Source organism: Tiliqua scincoides, chromosome 1 (genome assembly GCF_035046505.1).
Source record: "Tiliqua scincoides isolate rTilSci1 chromosome 1, rTilSci1.hap2, whole genome shotgun sequence".
NCBI classification, from domain to species: Eukaryota; Metazoa; Chordata; class Lepidosauria; order Squamata; family Scincidae; genus Tiliqua; species Tiliqua scincoides.
The window spans coordinates 50,081,006-50,104,627 of record NC_089821.1 but is presented as its reverse complement, the minus strand read 5'-3'; the positions used below and the strand labels follow the sequence as shown (position 1 = coordinate 50,104,627).

General features: G+C 43.2%; 1 protein-coding gene across 1 annotated transcript in view; it reads right to left on the bottom strand.

The window, feature by feature from the left end:
• The window catches only part of PDE3B (phosphodiesterase 3B), an 87,177-nt gene that overhangs the window by 48,144 nt on the left and 15,411 nt on the right, over positions 1-23,622 (bottom strand). The window contains exons 2-3 of the mRNA XM_066619355.1: positions 7,498-7,548; positions 4,438-4,686 (exon numbers count right to left, since the gene is read on the bottom strand). Of these exons, the coding sequence (XP_066475452.1) occupies positions 4,438-4,686; positions 7,498-7,548 (300 nt within the window). The remainder of the gene's footprint in view (positions 1-4,437; positions 4,687-7,497; positions 7,549-23,622) is intronic.

The window sequence follows — 23,622 nt, the reverse complement described above, 5'->3', positions numbered from 1 at the left end:
CGCAGAAGCCATTCTCCGGAGGTCAGAGCACGCCTTGGAAGGCAGCTGATATTGCTCTGCAAACTTTTGCATCCACAAAACTAGTGGCCTAGCACTAAGGGAGGAAGACACGGAGGCCCTGAGGGAGCTAGAGGATGCTTCAAAGACTCGTCTGGCGGCTAACTCAATCCTTTTGTCAACCGGATCCTTGGGCAGGCTTTCTGTGTCTGTAGGCAGGACTGAGGGATAGCCCAGGGCAACTACTGAAGCATCCACTGGGGCAGCTTAAATTTGGGAAGGTCCTCCTTTGCCACCTTGTAAAATTTTCCCATAGGCAAAGAGGAGTCCCTGGGCTTGGCAGGAGCAGCCCACTCCTTGTCAATGAATCTTTTGAAATAATCAGGGAGTGGGAACCCTTGAAGGGGCTCCTGATAATTAGGGAGACAGAGGAGGCCCCACAGCGAGAGGGGCCAGGCTGGGGGTCAGCAGACTGAGGTGTAGCAGGTTGAAGTTCCAAGGTGTCAATTATGTCATGGAATAACTTAGGGAACTGGACTGGGGAAAAAGGAAGGTGTGCAGTTGATCAGATAAGGGGTAATCCTCCTCTGAGAACTCCCTATCCTTGGAGGTTGATCCGGGGAGAGAACCCTCAGCCTCAGAATCCAACTCAGTTACAACCCGGGAGTGGTCTAGATTACCACTGAAGGTCCCAGATTTCTTTTGCTTCTTAGCCGGGGGAGGAGAAACCTCAATTTCGATTTCAGCATGGTCAAGAGAAGAAACAGGGGGAGCCTGAGAAAGGGTGGATGGCCCTTCCCGGGGGGGAAGACCCAGTCCAGGAATGGAGGCATGCAAGGAAGCCATGGCCGAAGCCATGCTGGTGAAGACAGAGGCTTGCACCATGGACTGGATGGTGGCAGAAATGTCCTCCCAGCTAATAGACGCCGCCAGCCCTCCTGAGGCGGGGGGGGGGGGCTAGCCATGGCAGAGGACTTCAGGCGCTGAGAAAAGAACAGAAAGGAGGGAGAGAATAACTCGCTCACTCCCTGAGCCTGCCCCCGCCACACCAAGACCAGTCTGCTCTGTGTCTCTTCTGCTGTTCCAAGGGGCAGGGGGCATGCAAGGGGAGGAGCTTAAGGGTGACAGGAGAAAAGGGGGGGAACCAGCCAGACTCCTTTGCCCAGGGGCAAATCAGACTCACCGTTTGGTGGAACCGTTTGGAGAGATGGGGGGGGGGGGTCGGGTTGCACACGCGAGCTCCCAGAGCTGGCTCCAACGATGCCTGCAGCTGCAACCTCCATGAGAGAGAGGGAGCTGGGGAGGGGGGCGTGTGAGCGACTTTCCCCAGCCTGATCCTGGTTCTCAGCCACCCGCAGTTGCGCCACGTGGCTGAAGCGCGGGAACGGCTGAAAAAGAGCCTCTCGCACCTTTGCTGCTGCTGGCGGTGCTCGAGCAGGTTACCGGCCAAGCCCCCCCCAGAGGATTATAGGGGGGCCCTAAAGCTGTCCGGCCGGGGCTGCAACCCCTCTCCTGCCCCGGCAAGCGGCAGTTAGGAGCGCAGCCAAGCTGACACAAGCTCCCCAGGCAGCCAAAATGGCTGCCGCGACCTGCTCTGACGAGGCGCAGACCCCAGGAGCCCAAGAGGACGCGGGGTGCCTGAGCAGCCAGCAGAAGAGGTGGGGAGCAGATGCTTCCAAAAAAGGGATGCCAAAGGGCCCAGAGAAAAATGCCCAGAAGGGCAAAAGGAAGTACTGGGCAGGGAAGCTGCCCAGAGCAGCATAAAACTCAACCTGCTTTCTGCAGGTCAGTCTGGGTCAGTCTGGAAAGCCAGGGGGCGCTCCTCACCACAGGAAGTTTTCATTTGACCTGCCTGCCTGGGATGAGGAGCTACCCACCTTCGGCTGACTGAACCCACCATGGAGAGCCCACCGGAGAAGTATTAGATTATTTTCTCCCATTTGTATTACTTCTCTAGGAAACACAGAGGAAGGGAACAGCAGAAATGTAAATAAAAAACCCAAAATAGGACTGGAAATCAGGATGTCACGTCTTGGCTGACACCCTAAGCAGGCGATAAGTGGACAGCCCAAAGCAGAAAATGTCAGGGCTGGGTTGGAGTCTCATACAAAGGTAAAATTGAACAAGGCAGCTTTGTTTCATTATTCTGACATGTTACTCAAAGGGCTGGATTAGCTTAGAGGAAAATGTGCTATGGAGGGTAGGAATCAGCTCAGCTAGGTTACCGAAATGTGACAGTACACAGTCAGCAATGCAACTGAGGGCACCATCAGACCATGAAATTTCAATCCCTCTGACTTGCTGACTGGACACAGTTGGATTCTTGCTTATTGTCACTCACACACAAAACAACACTCTGTAGCAGTGGTTCCCAAATCTTTTAGCACCAGGACCACTTTTAAGAATGACGATCTGTTGGGACCATCCGGAAGTGATATCATTAACCTGGACATTATGTCATGGTCAGAAGTGACATCACCAAGCACAAAAATTGCAGCACCCCCTCTTATAACAAAATCAAATCACTGTAGATCAGTAGTTATCAAACTGGTGGGTCGCAAACCAACAGTCTCTGTAAAGGTGTCTCTCTCCCCCCCCCTTCCTTTTGGGGGTGGGGAAAGGGCAGCAACACGATTCTGCAGTTACTCAGAATCAGACCCATTGCTTTCCATGGGTGTTATTCTTAAGTAATAGTGCACAGAATTTTAGCCTTGAACTTTGAACTTTATCTGGTGTGCTCCCTGGGGCATTTGGTGGGCCGCTGTGAGATACAGGAAGCTGGACTAGATGGGCCTATGGCCTGATCCAGTGGGGCTGTTCTTATGTTCTTATGTTTGTTTCAGATGGAAATTCTGGTGTTTTAGAAACCAAACCTCTGCCAACCACTTGCAAAATGGTGCAAAACAGTGCAGAAGGATTAGGTATGATCCTGCCAAAGAGAATGAGGCTTGCTTGATTTAAATGGAAGCCTTGAGCCCTGGCTTACTTTTCTCTCAGGAGGACTGAAAAGGTTAACTTTGGCAGCAACTTTCTGCCTCACTGCCCTGGAGACAAAGGGCCCTCTAAGTATCTCTGCATTGTCCTCTTGCTCTCCGGGCTTCTCCTGGCTTCCTGAACAGCCCTGACCCCTGAGTGACCCTCAGATAAGGTGAGGAGATGATTTATAGTTGATTTATTGGCAGAAATTTCTTATCTAATAGGCAAGTATCTATGGTAATCAAGTAAACTGAAAGTTTACAATAAGTATGTTTAAACATTTATTTAAAATAAGAACCATTCTACCCCTCCCAAGCAGTTGCTGATCTTTCAAAAAAAATTCCCCAAACATCCCAAAGGTTAAATTCCTTAAACATCCCAAAGACTAGAAAAAAAAATTCCCCAAACATCCCAAAGGCTAAGATTACTGGAGAGTAAGCCCCAGTGACTATCATTGTTAAAAGCATATACATAGCAATCTTTTAAAAGTACAGATCTGTAACATTTCCCCAAATGCAGACACATACCATAGTAGCATCAACTCTAACATATTAAAAATACATATTGAAATGAACAGGGACCCACCTGAAATTGGCTCTTGACCCACAGTTTGAGAAACACTGCTCTATAGAATTAGATCATGGTTTCCAAGGCAGGTGAAAACCATAGTTCATTTCTTCAGCTAATATGTTTAAACAAACCAGGAATGGAGGGAGATAACTGTGACATGAGTTTCGTTCATGTAGTACCAAACCTTAGTTTGCTGCAATGTCTGAACCTGCTCATGGCAACTGTATATAGAGAAAAATTAGCTATCCTTTTTTTAAAAAAAACTTATTTGTTTTATATTCTGCTCCACCCAGCAAAGACTATACCTTTGAAAATAGGGATATAATTCAAGTTGATTTAAGAATAAATGAGCTTCAGTGTCTAAAAGATTAATCGGCACTTACTCTAAAATATTACTTTGAGTTCCATGGATTTCAAAAATTGGAAGTTTTCTACACAGTAGGTTGTATCCAAAGGAAATTAAAGCCCAGTCCTATCATCTATTTATGGCAGTGGAACTCTGTTGTAAATGCAGCAGTTCCACCATAAATGCTGCACTGCTGCCAAGCACAAGGCTGCTGGCAGCAGAAGCAGCCAGTGGCTCACCATACACATCAATGGCCACCCAGGTGGCAATGGAGGAAGTAAGGCAGAAAAGGGAGCAGGTTGTGTAAGGCAGAAAAGGGAGCAAGGGGAAGGTTCAGGATGGCGAGCAGGTTGGAGAGAGTGGTCAAAAACAATTGAGGTTAATGCAATATATAATGCAGGGTTTGTTCAGGTTGACGATCTACAACCAGAAGAATGTGAAAGCTACCATATACTGAAAAAATGCCAGAATACTACAAACATTAAAATATATTGCAAATTAATGCATTTTAAAATGTGCTCTGCTAATTACAATTGTCATATTTTGACCTTGTACAGCTTACGGTCTCCTTTTTCTGATGAGTCCTCCATTTCTGGACAGGGATAAAAGCCTGGAAAAGGTGTAAACAAGTTGACTTTTGGCCTGCATGAGCTTGAGAAAGCACTCATCAAGCTACTGATGCTTTGAAGTGAGGAAATCACATGCGGAGGAAGAACTGGATCACTCAGCAGATCAGACACCATGTTACGAGTCTCGTTTAGTACAGAAAGATCAATTCCAGTTCCACTGCAAGCATTCTACAAGGGAAGGAAATTGCCAGCTGTTAGCAGATTAGTATTTTAATTGTAAGGATATATCAAAATATTCACAAAAATAGAGACACAGATTTTGGACGTTTTGACAAACTACATAATTTTTCAAAAATCAGTACCGGGATATATTTTATTAAATACATTTCAGATATATGGTCAAATTCCTCAAAATTAAGTAAATTCATAGAAAATCAATGTAAATTTATTACTCGGTCATTTGATTACTATCCTTTCCCACCAAACTTTTGTATTTGTAATTACATCCTTTATTCTGCTCACAAGATGAAGAGAATTTTTTCATGCAAAAGCTATGAACTCATCACTCATTTGCTCACTGTTAACATCTGCCTTTGATATTACATGTTATTAAAGGAACATCATGCTTTCTGAACATAGTACAATATTTTGTACCTGGAAAATGAGACGGCACTCATCCACTGCTAATCACCACGTGAGAGAAGCTCACACATGACACAGAGCTATCCTATATACACATTTCCCAAGTTACAGACATTACTTAATGGATGTCTGAGTTAAGGACAGTTGCATCAGCACTACTGTGCAGAAGCACTACATCTCTTGCTCATGCTTCTGCACAGGCACCATCATGCTGAGTCAGCAAGCAACAGCAGTTTCAACTCACACTGGTTTCAAGCTACATACAGACCACCAGAACCTAACCTCTCTGTAAATACAGAACTTAATGCACAGGTTCACTCAGAAGTAAGTCCCATTCTGCCAAATGGGATTTACTCTACTTGAAGCATGCACAGAATTGTAAACTCAGAAACATACAGAATATTACCCATGACATTGGGAGGAGCAACAGAATTCTACATCTACTTCAGGCATGTCCACTTTGAAAAAATAAGCAATAATATTACTTTTAAAATAATTATACTTCTAATAGCGTATGCTGAAGCACTCAAGCAAGAATGATTTTTTAAATGATGGAAATACTGCAAGACTACCCTTGCCTGCAACCATTGGTCTAACATTTTGCATTCTTTTCATGCAATTTTTTTTTCATAGGAGGTTGTGCACTAACCCTTTTATATACTGCAGCATATACGTAGCCTGACTTTTCAAAAGGTTAATTAGCAAGACATATTTTTAACTTTTATGCCTTTTCCCTTAAGAAACTCTTTTCTCTTTCACTTAAATTCCTTTTTAAACAACACACAATGATGATTCTAAAACAGCTGACCTAGTCCCATTACTTAGTTTAGCCTTATGCTGCTGTTAGTAGAATGACTATAATTACAACCTAACTATCCATGGATTTTTCACCTGCAGTTTTATCTCAACTCAATGAAAGGGCCCTTCCAATTAAAGTAAAAACAATAGCCTTGCTAAAGTGGGAGAGGGCAGCTAGCAGACAATCCATTGATCATTTATCCCTGCTATCTGGGTAAGAGGTACTTTTTCAAGTGGATGCACCTCCTTTATTTAGCTGGGGGAGAGTAACTGGCCCATCTCACCTGAGCAGTGTCTTTTCTAGTGGCTATCTGCTGGTGTTGTCTTGCTTTTTTTTAAGATTGTCAGCCCTTTTGGGACAGGGAGCCATTAGTTATTTGATCTTCTCTGCAAACTGCTTTGTGAAAATTTGTTGAAAAGTGGTATATAAATAATAATAATCATCATCATCATCATCATCATCATCCCTCCAGGAATTTAGAATAGCTTCACTCCAAGGCAAGTGACCCCTCCATTCCCCTGAACACATGAAAGACCGCAAAGGAAAGTGATTATCACCTCCTCTTTGCAATCTTCCCCCTTGGTGAAGGGAGGGATCACTGTATCAGAGTGAAGCCTTTCTCTTTCTAAGTGCCTGGAAAGAGAATGATTGATTGTCTGCCTGCATCTGTCCTGCATTACAAAAGTCAGCAAGGCTGTTTTTAAATTACTGAGTAAAGGGTCATTGTTTTTTAAATGATTTCCTTTAACACAATTTTTTATATCTGTGTGGGCTCTGGGAAAGGAATCCTTGAGACTCAACCTGTATCTCAGCTGTGCTTCAGGTGTAGTTTGCCTAAGTAAAGAAAAGATTTGTGGTGACAGGTGAATCCAGGAATTAGGAACTGAGACTCCCTTTATTCTTAGTCTATGTATTGCAAATCTTTACTCTCAGATCAGAGCCTGACAAGAAAACTACATGTTAAGCCAGAGATCTGTGCCTGGATTATCCAGGTTTTTTGGGTTTTGTTTGTTTGTTTTTTAAAGCAAGGATGGTTGAAGAGAGGATGGTAAATTGGTTCAGGTCTATGGCACGAGGAGGTCAAATCTTATGCTGGATCTGATCCCAATTTGTTAACTAACTGTGGTTTGTGCAAACCACAAGTGTCAATATTCAAATATAATGGGAAACCATACTTTGTAAGAAACAACGAACTGAAGCTTTTAATTGTGTGCATAAGAAGAGGGAAAGAGAAGTGGAGTATGCAAGCCCAAGGTTCATGCTTGTTTAGCACATAATGATAAATCATTCTCCCTTACATCTGAACTAGGCCACTGCTGCCCTGGATTTTAAATGCATTGAGATATACTAGAAAATACCAGTGACACATGCAGACAAAAAAGGGGGAAACTAAATATATACTGGCATTCAAGAGGGATTTTTTGAATTCCAAAGCTTTTAGATAGAAGTTGCTCACAGTGTAAATAATCAGAAAAAATGTTTGCTTTAGAAACAAGGCAGAACATACCTTGACAACAGGGCTCCATGGATTTGCATAATAAAATTTTAACAATATATTCAGATTTTTTTGTTCTGCTTGAGATTTACGATATACTAACCTGATAATGGGGTTTACACCATTGCTTTAGGTCCCAGTCCCAAAGAATCATCTGTAACACAACAAGACAGGAAGTTATAGGGAACAAAACATTTTCAAATAAAACAAAGATATTTGTTCTCTCTCAAAATAACCATAAATTGAAACTGAAAATTTTGGACTAGATTTACTGAATGCATACAGTCGCTGGAGCAATTTGTTTTGAGTTCCTTAAGAACTCTGGAAAGACGTCATCTGGACCCAATGATTTGTTAATTTTTAACTTGTCAACATGCTCTAGTCATTCCAGTTTGATTTCGTTCTTCAGACTCTTTCCCTGCAAAGTTCAGTTTGGCATGAATTACCCTACATCCTGAGTACTAGAGACAAACACAAATAATTTCTTCAGCTTCTTTGCATTCTCTACATTCTCTCTAATTTTCCCTTGATGGTCTAACCATCTCCCTGGCAGACTTTCTGCTTCTTTAAAAAATTTTTTATTCTTTGTCTTGATCTTTGATGCACTTCTCTTGTACTGAGCCAGGCCATTGGCCCTACTGCAGTGGTTCTCAAACATTTTAGCACTAGGACCCACTTTTTAGAATGACAATCTGTCAAGACCCACTGGAAGTGATGTCACTGCCAAAAGTGACATCATCAAGCAGGACAATTTTTAATAATCCTAGGCTGCAATCCTATCCATACTTACCCAGGAGAAAGCCCAAGTGAATATCAATGTTAAAAACATATACATAGTAGCCTGTTAAAATTACGGATCTGTAACATTTTCCCAAATGCAGTCACATAGCATGGTAGCATCAACACTAAAATATTAAAAATAAAATACTGAAATGAATGGGCACCCGCTGAAATTGGCTTGCGACCCAGGTGGGTCCCAACCCACAGTTTGAGAAACACTGCCCTAGTGTATTGTCTACAGCAGAGGTTCTCAAACCGGGCCATCACGACACCCCAGCCAGATGCACCATAATACAGTACTATATATTATTATATATATTGGCAACCTTCAGTCTCGAGACTATGGTATCGCGCTCTGAAAGGTGGTTCTGGCACAGCGTCTAGTGTGGCTGAAAAGGCCAATCCGGGAGTGACAATCCCTTCCACACCGGGAGCAAGTGCAGTCTGTCCCTGGTCTGTCTCCCTGGCTATGGGCCTTCCTTCTTTGCCTCTTAGCCTCAGACTGTTGACAAAGTGTCTCTTCAAACTGGGAAAGGCCATGCTGCACAGCCTGCCTCCAAGCGGGCCGCTCAGAGGCCAGGGTTTCCCACTTGTTGAGGTCCACTCCTAAGGCCTTCAGATCCCTCTTGCAGATGTCCTTGTATTGCAGCTGTGGTCTACCTGTAGGGCGCTCTCCTTGCACGAGTTCTCCATAGAGGAGATCCTTTGGGATCCGGCCATCATCCATTCTCACAACATGACCGAGCCAACGCAGGCGTCTCTGTTTCAGCACTGCATACATGCTAGGGATTCCAGCACGTTCCAGGACTGTGTTGTTTGGAACTTTGTCCTGCCGGGTGATGCTGAGAATACGTCGGAGGCAGCGCATGTGGAAAGCGTTTCCTCTCCTGTTGTGAGCGAAGAGTCCATGACTTGCTGCAGTACAGAAGTGTACTCAGGACGCAAGCTCTGTAGACCTGGATCTTGGTATGTTCCGTCAGCTTCTTGTTGGACCAGACTCTCTTTGTGAGTCTGGAAAACGTGGTAGCTGCTTTACTGATGCGTTTGTTTAGCTCGGTATCGAGAGAAAGAGTGTCGGAGATCATTGAGCCAAGGTACACAAAGTCATGGACAACCTCCAGTTCATGTGCAGAGATTGTAACGCAGGGAGGTGAGTCCACATCCTGAACCATGACCTGTGTTTTCTTAAGGCTGTGTTTTTTGTTTCTTTCCCTTACTACAATGTTGCAAATATGTGTGTTTTCCCATCCTGGCTGGTCGCATACTTCTGCCAAGCAGTTCTATCTGTCTTTGAGATACAACTCTCTTTGCCAAATTCCAAAAATGTATCAACGCAAGACTTTGAGGCCTCAAGGTCTCAGCTAGCAAAACAGCTTACTAAACTGCTTCTCTGTGAGACTAGCTATGATTTTAACTGGACATAGTTTTCATTATTCTTTCTATGATTTAATTAAACCTTTTAATAAAATCAGTTAAAACTTCTAATGCTTCCATATCTCTATATATGTGTTGGTTACACTTTAAGGACAAAACTATTTTAAAGCTTTGGAAGAATAACTGACAGACATGCAAACATGGTGATATCTTTTGGCACTTCTGTGAGACTTCTGTGTTCTGAAATAATTCTTCCAATATTTTAATATAAGGCTTCTAGCTAAGACAATAACACTGTTCTTTGCTCTAAAAAGCATGAAAGAATAATAATTTTGAACTGCTGAGATGGGCACTCTTCTGCTCATTGTTACCTGTTTTAGTTTGCCATTCAAACAGGGAGCCTCAAAAGCAGGAGTTTTCCAGTATCCTCCTATCTGCTCCTGCATTCCCCTTACTTTCAAAGGGAATAAACCTATTTTAAAATACGTGTTGTTCCTCTAAAGTTTTTCTCTCTTGCTAGTAGCAACCTTGACATTTAGCCAATTCAGCAGAGCTTGCCAGTTTTCAATTTTCAAACCCTTTCCCTAAATGAAAATGGTGTGGCTTTTTAACCTATTAAGCTTTTGCCCTATTAAGCATTTGCCCTAATGGCATATAACCCTGGTCATTCTGTATTACCCTCTATCATACACACACACACACACACACACACACACACACACACACACCCAATAAAACACACATTGCTACTCCATCACATCAGGTTTGGCCACGAGAGAGCCAAGCAACAACATACAGGTTGAGTCTGAAGATTCTTTTTGATTTATTTTAACCCACTCTGCCTGGCCCAGAGGTGTACACATTTGGTCCCTATTGTGTAAATGCAACATTGGGCAGAAATGCCTTAAATTTAAAATATCACTGTAAAATTATTACCTTACTGCAAAATCAGAGTTGCCACTAAAATTTCCCTGACTTTCCCTGACCAACATTCAAATTTAAACCACAAGTTTAAAAATGAATAGGTTGTGTTGCATTAACACAAGGCTTGATTAAATGTTCCAGTCTACAACTACACGTATCAACCTCAAAAATATTTGTCAAAGTAAGAGATTTAGTATCAGCTTCTTTCAACATTAACTGCAGCAACATCTGCTTTGCAACTGCACCAAAAATTACACCAAGATACAAACATATTGCTATGGACTGTTGACTTGATTTAATTTTCAGGTTCTTCTGATGTAATGGTCCTTGTGCATGAGACTCCACAGCTCAAATTCCCATATTACCTGGTTCAAAGGTTTTGTAGCACACTTTACAATAACCTTTGCATATGTCTCCAGTAACTGCTGATAGCCATGGAACGAAGCCAGAATTAAGTTTCATCCACTGCATATTAAAAACTATCCTCTTGAAAACTATCTTCAAAATATGGTTTCAGATACAGCCGTACACAGAATCACATGCCTGACATCAAGATGTTAGTAGATTTGTTTTCTGGCAAGTAGGAACTTTCCAAAGCTGGGAAAGTTTCACTTTCAATATCTGGTTCCAGAAAGTGTAACGAGCAGATCAGCAGCAAGAAAGGAGGTGGAGTTTCTACATTCTAGAGAAGTAGACAACCCTCATCTGCAACCTTTATGCAAGGGAGAAGTCACGAAAGAGGGTGAGAGAACTGGTACTCTGTAAATTCCAGCAGGAACAAGCAATCACATTTGCAAAATTTACTTTGCATGGTGCACAGTAGAAAGTGCTAGTAGTTAGTAGTTGGCAACCTTCAGTCTCGAAAGACTATGGTATCGCGCTCTGAAAGGTGGTTCTGGAACAGCGTCTAGTGTGGCTGAAAAGGCCGATTCGGGAGTGACAATCCCTTCCACACTGGGAGCAAGTGCAGTCTGTCCCTGGCCTGTCTCCCTGGCTATGGGCCTTCCTTCTTTGCCTCTTAGCCTCAGACTGTTGGCTAAGTGTCTCTTCAAACTGGGAAAGGCCATGCTGCACAGCCTGCCTCCAAGTGGGCCGCTCAGAGGCCAGGGTTTCCCACTTGTTGAGGTCCACTCCTAAGGCCTTCAGATCTCTCTTGCAGATGTCCTTGTATCGCAGCTGTGGTCTACCTGTAGGGCGCTTTCCTTGCACGAGTTCTCCATAGAGGAGATCCTTTGGGATCCGGCCATCATCCATTCTCACGACATGACCGAGCCAACGCAGGCGTCTCTGTTTCAGTAGTGCATACATGCTAGGGATTCCAGCACGTTCCAGGACTGTGTTGTTTGGAACTTTGTCCTGCCAGGTGATGCCAAGAATACGTCGGAGGCAGCGCATGTGGAAAGCATTCAGTTTCCTCTCCTGTTGTAAGTGAAGAGTCCATGACTCGCTGCAGTACAGAAGTGTACTCAGGACGCAAGCTCTGTAGACCTGGATCTTGGTATGTTCCGTCAGCTTCTTGTTGGACCAGAAAGTGCTAGTTGTCTGTGAAATCCAACAGCAGCAAAACTCATTTGCAACTCTGTGCTGGGTTAGCAGGAGACAAAATGTTCATTCGATACACAAGTGTGACCCAAAAACATGCTCATCTTTATAAGCAAGTTAAATGCAGTACTAGTAGGCAGGGATGAAAACAGCCAGATGTTTCAAGTCTGTATATTGCTAAATGTTTAAAGTAGCCTTGCTCTGCAGATGCTACAGGTAGAGCTTAGAAATCCTGCAGGGACAGAGCTCAACAAGAACATTGGGCTGGTCGCTGGGGGTGGAGCTGGGAAAAAGGTGGAGCCAGGAAAGAGCATTATTAAGTTTTACTTGGATTCTGCTACTTCTCTATTCCAGTTACCACAAGAACAGCCCATGCTCTGGCGGCAGCAGCTCAAACATCCACTGCTTGAATATATTTTAATCACAATTTCCCTGACTTCAGACCAATTTCCCTGACTTTCCCTGACCAATTTCCCATTTCCCTGACTTTCCAGAAAGTGGCAACCCTGAAAATATGTCTCCTTAGCATTTGCTAGTAGTACATTAATAAATCAGAAAATTACTCAGTGTCCTACTTAAAAACTAGTTTTGCCTATTGCCATAGAGAATGACAACTAATCTGAGGACTGATCACTCCTTCTCTACTAATCCAATATACCAGGTGGAACTGCAAGCACTTCCTCATATGGAAGACTCTGGGTCAACATGGTTTTTAGATCATTATTGTGGCAGGAAGTGTAATGGAAGTTCAGAAGATCATCAGGTGGATGATGTGTGACAGCGATTCCATGTTTTGACAGCTGTTTGACAGCTCTGGGAAGGGCAGGGCTAGCTCCACAGCTGTAATCAATCAAGGCCAATGGAGACTCTGATGGACACCTGAGCTTCCTTTGACCTTGATGGGACTTTGAATGGACATGGACTGAAGAGATGGCTCACCTGAGCCTAATTTGGACTTAACAAGGGACTAACAAGGTAGCTCACAGCTGAGCTGCATTTTGGATAATGGGACATCCAAGGATAAAAGGCAGCCCCAGAAGACCAACAGTACCCCTGACCCAGACAGACCAGGACCTATGGAGAAGGGGACTGCCAGGACACTCTGCTGTAGAAGACTGGACTGTGCTTTGGGAGACTGAGCTGGAGTGGACTTAGACTGGAAGCTCTGGACCTTTACCCATTAAGTTAAGTGGAGTTTTGGGGAGGGAAAGTCTCTGGACAAGATGACTTGCAGGGAATAAGTGTTTGTAGCAATAAATTTGGTTAATTGCTATAGATAAGGAGTTCTCTGTTCATTCCTTTGTACACCACAGCTGTTGTTTCTAGAGATAAGGATGTGTTAATTAGACAAAAAAGTGGGCATTGGGAGACAGAACATTTTTGGGACGGGACAGGAAGGAGAATTAAACCCCATGCATTCTTCTTCTCCTTTTACTAGAAATCATCCTCCATACTTCCCACTTTTTAAAACAAAGTAAATGGTTGCTGCTCTGGGTACCTTTTAATAAAACCTATCATTTGTATCAACAGGCATTATTCTTCTAAAATTTTCCAACATTCCACAAGGTGGCACTCATACCCAAAAATCTAGAAAAGTAATAATGTACTGAGGAACAGGCATATAAATTAGTTTTTGGAGAGAAACTGCAGTCATTCATATTACATAAAGCAGGGGTGTCCAAACTTTTTGGCAGGAGGGCCACATAATCTCTCTGACACTGAGTCGGTGGGGGGAGAGTTATTTATATTTCAAATTTGAATAAATTTACATAAATGAATACATTAGAGATGGAACTTATATGAATTAATGACAGTCTTAGAGGAATTAGAGGACAGGTCCTCTCATGGATTGAGAACTGGTTGGAGGCCAGGAAGCAGAGAGTGGGTGTCAATGGGCAATTTTCACAATGGAGAGAGGTGAAAAGCGGTGTGCCCCAAGGATCTGTCCTGGGACCGGTGCTTTTCAACCTCTTCATAAATGACCTGGAGACAGGGTTGAGCAGTGAAGTGGCTAAGTTTGCAGACGACACCAAACTTTTCCGAGTGGTGAAGACCAGAAGTGATTGTGAGGAGCTCCAGAAGGATCTCTCCAGACTGGCAGAATGGGCAGCAAAATGGCAGATGCGCTTCAATGTCAGTAAGTGTAAAGTCATGCACATTGGGGCAAAAAATCAAAACTTTAGATATAGGCTGATGGGTTCTGAGCTGTCTGTGACAGATCAGGAGAGAGATCTTGGGGTGGTGGTGGACAGGTCGATGAAAGTGTCGGCCCAATGTGCGGTGGCAGTGAAGAAGGCCAATTCTATGCTTGGGATCATTAGGAAGGGTATTGAGAACAAAACGGCTAGTATTATAATGCCGTTGTACAAATCGATGGTAAGGCCACACCTGGAGTATTGTGTCCAGTTCTGGTCTCCGCATCTCAAAAAAGACATAGTGGAAATGGAAAAGGTGCAAAAGAGAGCAACTAAGATGATTACGGGGCTGGGGCACCTTCCTTATGAGGAAAGGCTATGGTGTTTGGGCCTCTTCAGCCTAGAAAAGAGACGTCTGAGGGGGGACATGATTGAGACATACAAAATTATGCAGGGGATGGACAGAGTGGATAGGGAGATGCTCTTTACACTCTCACATAACACCAGAAACAGGGGACATCCACTAAAATTGAGTGTTGGGAGAGTTAGAACAGACAAAAGAAAATATTTCTTTACTCAGCGTGTGGTTGGTCTGTGGAACTCCTTGCCACAGGATGTGGTGCTGGCGTCTAGCCTAGACGCCTTTAAAAGGGGATTGGACAAGTTTCTGGAGGAAAAATCCATTATGGGGTACAAGCCATGATGTGTATGCGCAACCTCCTGATTTTAGAAATGGGTTATGTCAGAATGCCAGATGCAAGGGAAGGCACCAGGATGAGGTCTCTTGTTATCTGGTGTGCTCCTTGGGGCATTTGGTGGGCCGCTGTGAGATACAGGAAGCTGGACTTGATGGGCCTATGGCCTGATCCAGTGGGGCTGTTCTTATGTTCTTATGTCTTGCAATAGCTCAGGGACTATAAAAGGCCTTGCACAAAGCAAGACCGGCTTTTCCTTTGCTGCTACTGCTTCATCACAGATGTGAAACAGCAAGCAATGGAGGGAGCCCTCCTCCCACAGCTCACAAGAAATGTCGAACAGTTGGCTGTCACGCTAAGAGCAGTTGCGTCTGGCCAGCGCAGGGTCCAGCAGGTGGAATCACTCAGCTCGGCTTGTCAGCTGCTTCAAGGTCTAGCCATTCGCAGCTGTTCAAGGACCTGCCGGTGTTCTCGAACTAATGGAGGCTCTACCCTCTAGACCACACCTCTTGCCCTGATGCATAACTTTTAAAAAAGGCACAGCATTTGTGAGCAATTTTGTATGAGGGGGCATCTGAAGGGGGAAAGTAAAAATAGCAAAAGCAGCTCTCTGGTGTAATTTGTAAAAAATGGCATGCAGTTATTTGGTAACTGTAACTTTTCAATACTGTTGGCTGAGCCATGTATTTGGAAATGATTCAGATCTCTCATGAGTGAAAGTATGCCTACTAGACCTAAGCCAATGAAGGTGCTCTACTGCATAAGAGACATATACTGGAGGGATTTTGTAAATTACGCTGTAAGTGTAGTCTAGCAGTATAAAGATAACTGAAGGGTATTAACAATGTTTTAATCTACTAAAAGTCCTAATTCGCATTTCATAATGCTAAAGTAGTCCTACTGAAAACTCAGGAAGGATTTATACACATTTTCACAACTGCAGCAACACTGATGATACAAAGCTTGACTTTTTAGAACTTTAACAAAGTAGAAAACTACTGGTGCAGCAGATTTGTCTCAATGCAAATGGGGTGGGGAGAATCTAAAGTCACATGCACCTTTGCTTCCTTTGCCCTGTGCTGGCTTCTCACTCAGTTTCAAGGCAGCCCAAAACACTGCAAAAAGGCTCCATCTGGCACAGGCAGGGAAATAGTCCTGGAGCCATGGAAGAGGTTCCCCTTTTGAAGGAACAGTAAGACTCCGGGAGCCCCTGAGCCAGGGAAGGTGGCTGGAAAACCTCTGTAGCCAGATCACGTGCAGCAAGGTGGAGCGCTCTCTCTCTCTCTCTCTCTCTCTCTCTCTCTCACACACACACACACACACACACACACACACACACACACACACACACACACACACACGGGCAGGTGCGGTAGCAACAGAGAGGATTGCTTTAAAAAACCCAGGGAGTGTTTACCCAATTCCCCCCCCCCCAGATGGTGCAGGCTCTCTGTGCTCCAGCCTACAGAAACAAAACAGCTCAGCAAGCAAGCCTTCTCAGCAAGCAAAGTATGAGATTTAGGCTACAACCCTCTCCACACTTTCCTGGGCATAAGCCCCACTGACTACAATGGGGCTTACTTCTGAGTAGAAACGCATAGGACTGGACTTTTAAAAGCTCAGCATCCCATTTGTGAAAGGGGGAGGCAAAGGAGTGGAGTGGATTGATAACAGCTGCCTTAGTTTCCTTCCAGCCCCAAGTGTCAGGCTGCAGCATATTTGCTTAACTCTATGGAATTTAGCACAACATGTTTTTTGTTAATCGCGCCAGTCACGGAATGGAACTAACACGTATAAATAGGCTCCACCTGTAGTAACAATCCTATAATGAGACCTCATTTTAAACGCAAAGAAATTTGTGCTAGACTAAACGCAATTAAAACTATTTTATATCAGTCTATTTCTAGTTTAAATCTATCGTTTCAGTATTTTCTGTACTTGTCTGGAACATCTGTTTGACATCAGTTAGATACTAGGCTCAGTAAGTAAGTATTTCCATGACAACCCAGCACATAATTAATCAAACAAAGATACGAACACCATAGAAACTTGACTCAGATGTCAGCTCTGTAAGAAATATTATTTTGTAAAATAACTTTTGACTAGATGAAACTTTCCATTTGCAGCAACAAAACTGTTTTATCCACACTTTCAACTTGTTAATTTCTCATTAACAAATTCTAATCATGATACAGTATTTTTTTAAAAATCAAATTTGCTAGTTGCTCTGAAATGCTTCTCTAGTTGCTATGTCTCACATAGCTGTAAACAAGGTATAATACTGGGTCCTTCATTTCCCACCTTAACTTATATGATTCCTGGATTATTCGCATGTTGTACTTTCCTCTTCCATCTCCAGGCAACAGGTGTGAGAAACCCCAGTGGGAGAGACACAGGGGAGAAGCAGTAAGTGGGAAAAAGTCCTTCCTGCCCTGGCTTCCCTTATAACCACTTACCCTTTCCTCTACTTTTCAGCTCTTTAGCAGTCAACTATGTGTGCTGCTGAACATCTAGTTCATTCTTAAAATGAAAACAATGAGAGGAATTAATAACTGCTCTGAACCTCTGTGTCAGCATGGTTTTTGTCCATTATTTCCATAACTTCTGAACTGTTCTTGACACACAATAGCATCCTCTCTAAGGTTGCAATTCTATACATATCCAAGACTAATAGTCCAATCCTATGGGCTTCACTAAATTTATAGTTATGCATGTTTCTTTATACAAGGTCCTAGAATTAAAAATGACCCAGGAATTCATCATGCTTTTAGAGCCATACAGCCTCTCATCTACATTATAAAACAGACATCCTCATTGTATTCTACTATTTTCGATTATGTCAGTGGTTGTCACACACTTAGCACCGGGACCCACTTTTTTAGAATGAGAATCTGTCAAGACCCACCAGAAGGGGTGTCATGACCGGAAGTAACATCATCAAGCAGGAACATTTTTAACAATCCTAGGCTGCAATCCTACCCACACTTACCCAGGAGTAAGTCCCATTTACTATCATTGTTAAAAAAATATACATAGTAGCTTGTTAAAAGTACAGGTTGTATCATTTCCCCAAATGCAGTCACATATCATGGTAGTATCAAATCTAGTATATTAAAAATAAAATACTGAAATGAATGGGAACCCACATGAAACTGGCTCACAACCCACCTAGTGGGTCCTGACCCAGTTGAAACACTGTCCCAACTTCTGTGTCCTAAGCAACTGTTCTGGGCCCACAAGCATGCAGCCTACATCAAACTAATCTTCATGGTAGGCTTATGACAATATATTTTCCTCTTCTCATTTTTTTTTTAAATAACCAATATCAACTTACACTGAAAAGATGGGGACTGCTGACAGGGATAGCAACTAGTAATCCTAAGAAACTGCATTATATAATGCATATTGAACAGGGCTTTCACCAGTCTACATAGGTTTTTTTTCAGTTTAAACTCTGCCTGCTAGTGTTCAAATTCAGAAACCGCTTGGCATCTAGACAGTATTGCCCATTCACAGAAAAAAAACCTTTTACTGCTCTGATTATCCTCTTGATTGTTCCAAACCTGACAAAATGTATATCAAAAGAAATTCTGCAACTACAGTTAATGAACTGCAAATTCAAGTGTTTAAAACATTACAGAAATGGTAGCAATGTTTAAATGTACAGGTACTTTTTCTACAGATCTTCAGTCTGTTTTATCTAAAGTAGTGGTTCTCAAATTTTTTAGCACCAGGACCCACTTTTTAAAATGATAAGCTGTCGCAACCTACTAGAAGTGATATCATTAACCCTGAAGGAAGTGACAACAAGCAGGAAAATTTTAACACTCCCATATGACAAAACTCAAATCAATCAAGTAAGTAATTAAAAGTTTACAGTAAGTTAAAAAATGTATTTGAAATAAAAAACCTTCCTAACCCTCCCAAGCAGTTGCTGATCTGTTTAAAAAAAAGATTTCTCAAACATCCCAAATGCTACAATTCTATTTACACCTACAGGAGAGTAACCCTCACTGACTATTGTTGTTAAAAGTAAATACAAGTGCAGATCTGTAACACCTCCCCAAAAGCAGTCACAGAACATGGGGACATCAAGTATCAAGTCTAATATATATTTTTAAAATACAAATTTAAATGAATGGGGACCCACCAGAAATTATCACGCAACCCACCTAGTGGGTTCCAACCCACAGTTTGAGAAACATTGATCTAAAGAAACTGCCAGTGAAGCAGTCTGGGAAGGTAAGCAATCTGGCTCACAACACAACTACATTCTCAGGAAAACATAAGCCACCCAATAGTACCCAATTATGCAAGCATTTTGGGCCTGTTATTACCAATGGAAATGTGGAATATGGAAAAGGTGCAAAAGAGAGCGACTAAGATGATTACGGGGCTGGGGCACCTTCCTTATGAGGAAAGGCTACGGCGTTTGGGCCTCTTCAGCCTAGAAAAGAGATGTCTGAGGGGGGACATGATTGAGACATACAAAATTATGCAGGGGATGGACAGAGTGGATAGGGAGATGCTCTTTACACTCTCACATAACACCAGAAACAGGGGACATCCACTAAAATTGAGTGTTGGGAGAGTTAGAACAGACAAAAGAAAATATTTCTTTACTCAGCGTGTGGTTGGTCTGTGGAACTCTTTGCCACAGGATGTGGTGATGGCGACTGGCCTGGACGCCTTTAAAAGGGGATTGGACAAGTTTCTGGAGGAAAAATCCATTATGGGGTACAAGCCATGATGTGTATGCGCAACCTCCTGATTTCAGAGATGGGTTATGTCAGAATGCCAGATGCAAGGGAAGGCACCAGGATGCAGGTCTCTTGTTATCTGGTGTGCTCCCTGGGGCATTTGGTGGGCTGCTGTGAGATACAGGAAGCTGAACTAGATGGGCCTATGGCCTGATCAAGTGGGGCTGTTCTTATGTTCTTATGTAGTGGATCCAGAGGAATGGTTGAGTGGGTTGTGTGCTTGCACAAATGTACATTTGAAAAACTGTGGTCATTCCCCTTCTCTGCTACCTGTTTCCCTTCTCTGGCTAGACACAGTGAAGACTTGCTAGTTTCCCCCCCCCCCCACTTGGGGATGGGTGCATGTTGATCATGTTTTGTTCTGTAGGCTCTCAACCAGGGCATAATGCTTGATAACAGGTTATGGCATCGACCAGTTGATCCCAAACTGTGAGCAATGGCTCCCAGGGAGCTGCAGAAACCAGCCAGGGGAGCTGCAGAATCTTTGAGGAAAACCCACAGCCCTATACAGGGTTAGCAGTGGTTCCTTCCTTAGGAAGAGGGAACCATAAGTCCTTGTGGGGGTGGGGGAATTGCAGCAATGCAATCCCAAGGATCATGCTGCTGTTGGTGAATGAGTTGTTGTTTGTGGCTTACCTGAAGCCAGCGCCAGCCTCCAGGGCAGTGTGGGGAGCCCCATGGATGTCTCTGCAGGGCTCTCCAAACTCAAAAGGAATGAAAATCATGATCAGAAGCCACTTCCAGTTTCATGATAGGAAACTGGAAGTAGCTTCTGACTACGATTTTTATTCATTCTGAGGCTTGGGGAGCCCTGTGGAGATGTCCACAGGACTCTTCCCATCCCAGAGGCTGGTGTTGGCCTCAGGTAAGCCAGAAACCCCCCCCCCCCACTTTTTCCCAGAAGCAGAATGATCCTTGGGATACCACTTCTGCAATCTCCCTGATCCCTCCCCTTAAGGGGCCAGAGCATAATGTTTCCCTGGCTAGTGGGCTGTGACCCACCAACTTAGGAACCATAGGTGTATACAATTGTAGCCCTAATGGAGAACCACGGCCAATGACCCAGTAGGTCAAGGAAGCTGACAGTTGAAAAAGTTTGGGAACGACTGGCATAGACCCTGTTGCTTTTTTCTGGAATAGAATACCTCACTGGCATAGCTAGAGGGGGGCAGGGCACTAACTTTTGCAGGGAGCCTCCCTGCAGCATGCAAGTGGCCCCTCACCTTGGGAGCCATTACCTCGTTTTGCCCCCCCCATGGCTCCAAAGGGGAGGGGAGGAGCTGCTTGCAAGCTGCAGGGAGGCTACCTGCAAAACTCAGTGCCCCACCCCACCCCCAGCTACACCAGTGGAATACCTCTCAGGATTGTAGTGGAAGATGAAACTGCTCCAGTAATGTATGCTTTCAAAGAAAGCCAATAGCTCTCTCTTAGCCAAATGGTCAGTGAGGGAGACAGTCTTAGGGCACAAGCCTAACCAGGTCTACTCAGAAGTAAGTCCTATTTTGTTCAGTGGGGCTTACTCAGGAAAGTGTGGTTAGGATTGCAGCCTTAGTTATTCAATGAGCCAGACGCTGGGTAAAAACTCTGAATGATGAAGTTCTATGAACATAGAAGGAAAAGGCTTGCTTAATATCTATGTGCAAAGCACTTTCTCCTTCTGAAAATTAGCTTTGAAATATAGACAATGTCAAATCTTGATTAATTTTGAATGATGAGATTACTTTGTCTTTTTGCCAAATATCTGATACCAGCACTGTATTGTCTGAATGGAATCTGAACAGATGAGAGCAGTTTTGTTACTCTTCACTTTCCTTTTAAGCAGACGAACAAATAAGGTATAAATTGGAGGTAAATTTTTTCCCTTTTGAAAATGACATTGCTTGCAGGTGAGGAGTAGAACAACTAACTAGCACACTTTAAGAACTAACAACTGCTAACATAAATGAAGTAAATAAACTTTAAAAGGAGGTAAACATTTCACTTTTCTGACAAACACACTGAGATTTGGGGTTAATCTGATTTCTGAATCTTCTCATACATCTCTGATGACTTGTTACCAAATTAATATCACAATTAAAGAACATTTTAAGAGTGTCCAATACACAGGCCTACAAAATTGAGGGTCAGAAAAGTTTTTCCCAAACTTTATGGTGATTTGATATGAACTCGGGGTGCCGATTCCCAAAATGGCATCCGTTTTGCCCTATCACGTCTAGTTTTGGAGATATAGTATAACCTCTTTAGTGAATGGTTCAAGCAGCTTCCTCATAATATTTTAGTTTATTTTCTTTTATGCTTATATTTGTTGTTTTTATTTTTTAATTGTATTTTGGCTGTTGAAGCTAGCCAGCTTGAGCACCTTTGAAATAAAGGAGAAATGTTAAAATAAAATTAAATAAATGTGATGGTGGTAATGCTTCCAGTTTTTCTGTTTTGAAAAACAAGTGATACCATACTATACTACTGGAGCCAGTTTCTTTCATATTATGTATTCTGAACACAGATTCCTTGGCCAATGTGATGGCCTGATCCACAAGTTCGCCTTTTGCCAAATTATTAAATAGGTGATAATTCTCTGAAGAACTTTCAAATGATTGCGTGGTGCAATTTGATTTGCACGAGACATCACATCCAGTTAATAGCAAAATGATAGTGATCTGTTGCTGAAAATATAGGTAACTCATTGTATATTTCACTGAGGACTATGCAACACTAGGGCCTCTGAGAGGAATTTTACCAGGGGGTACAAAGTTTCTTTTGGGCCCCTTCCCAAAGAGGGAGGGGGTGAAACAAAGTGGGGGGTGGCAGTGGGGGTGGGCAGAATGGGGGCAAAATAGGCAGGAGGAAAGTGGAAACAGCCAGAATAATCTTTGGAGCCCAGGTCTACCAATCTTCCCAATGCAGAGTTCAGGTCTGTGTACCTGCTCAGCGTTGGAAGCTAGATACAGAAAATTAAACAAACGCATTCCTAAGTCTCTCTAAAATCTTCCATATATAGAAAATCATTGCAGGAGATTAGCAACATTGCATTTAGGCTCACACTAGAATGGAAAGTGTCCTGTGTACACCAAAACTAACTTCTGCAGCTTCTGTAGTCCCGCAGCTGCGTCCCTGAGCTCCTCTACATTCCTTCATGGGAAATGAATCCACAAGCCAAAGAGAGTCCATTTCCTCCCAGATATAACATTGTTAAGGAATGTGTGCATTCCTGGGTCTGGTGTGTATGGCTAGTGGCAGTAGTTGCCACCGTGTGGGCAGTGAATCTAGGTGAGATTGGAAAATGGAAGATCCCTGGAAATTTCTGGGCCCCCTCCTTTGGCTCCTGGGCCCCCTTTCTGACCCTGGGCCTGGGCACAAATTACCCCCTTTAACCCTCTCTCCTAGGCCCTGTGTAACACCTTTTCTGTGACATCTTAGACATCCAGAGGTTTCTTCTCCATGCATGACACCAACAACAGAACTCAGCGTATCTCTCAGAAACAACTGAACTGGTTCTCCATAACATGCAATCCTATGCCTGCCTTTTTATGTGTTCTGAAGAGTTACACAAATTCTTATATTTGATTACTTCTACTGCATCCAAAAATCTGCCAGCAACAATTTTCTTATGGCTTGGAATACAGGAACTGCTTTCCAAAGAAACCATTTAAGTGATGAATTTTCATCAGTGTTTTAGAAAGGAAACAGCATAGCCTTTCACAAATTGTTTAACTAGCTGTGTAATCTTGGTTCATTATGCTCCACTGATACAGTACAGCAGGCATTTTCAACCACTGTGCCGTAGCACACTGGTATGCAGCAAATAGTCTGCAGGTGTGCCACAGGAGTGTGGGGGACAGTCATTTATTAGTAGGGCCATTGGGGGATGTCAGCCTTCCACCAACAGCATGGTTTGCCTTGTCATTTGTCAAAAAACTGATGATGTGCCTGGACAATTTTATTACCTTGTCAGTGTGCCATGAGACAAAAAAGGATGAAAATCACTGCAGTACAGCATCACTTTTTCTTCAAAACCAGA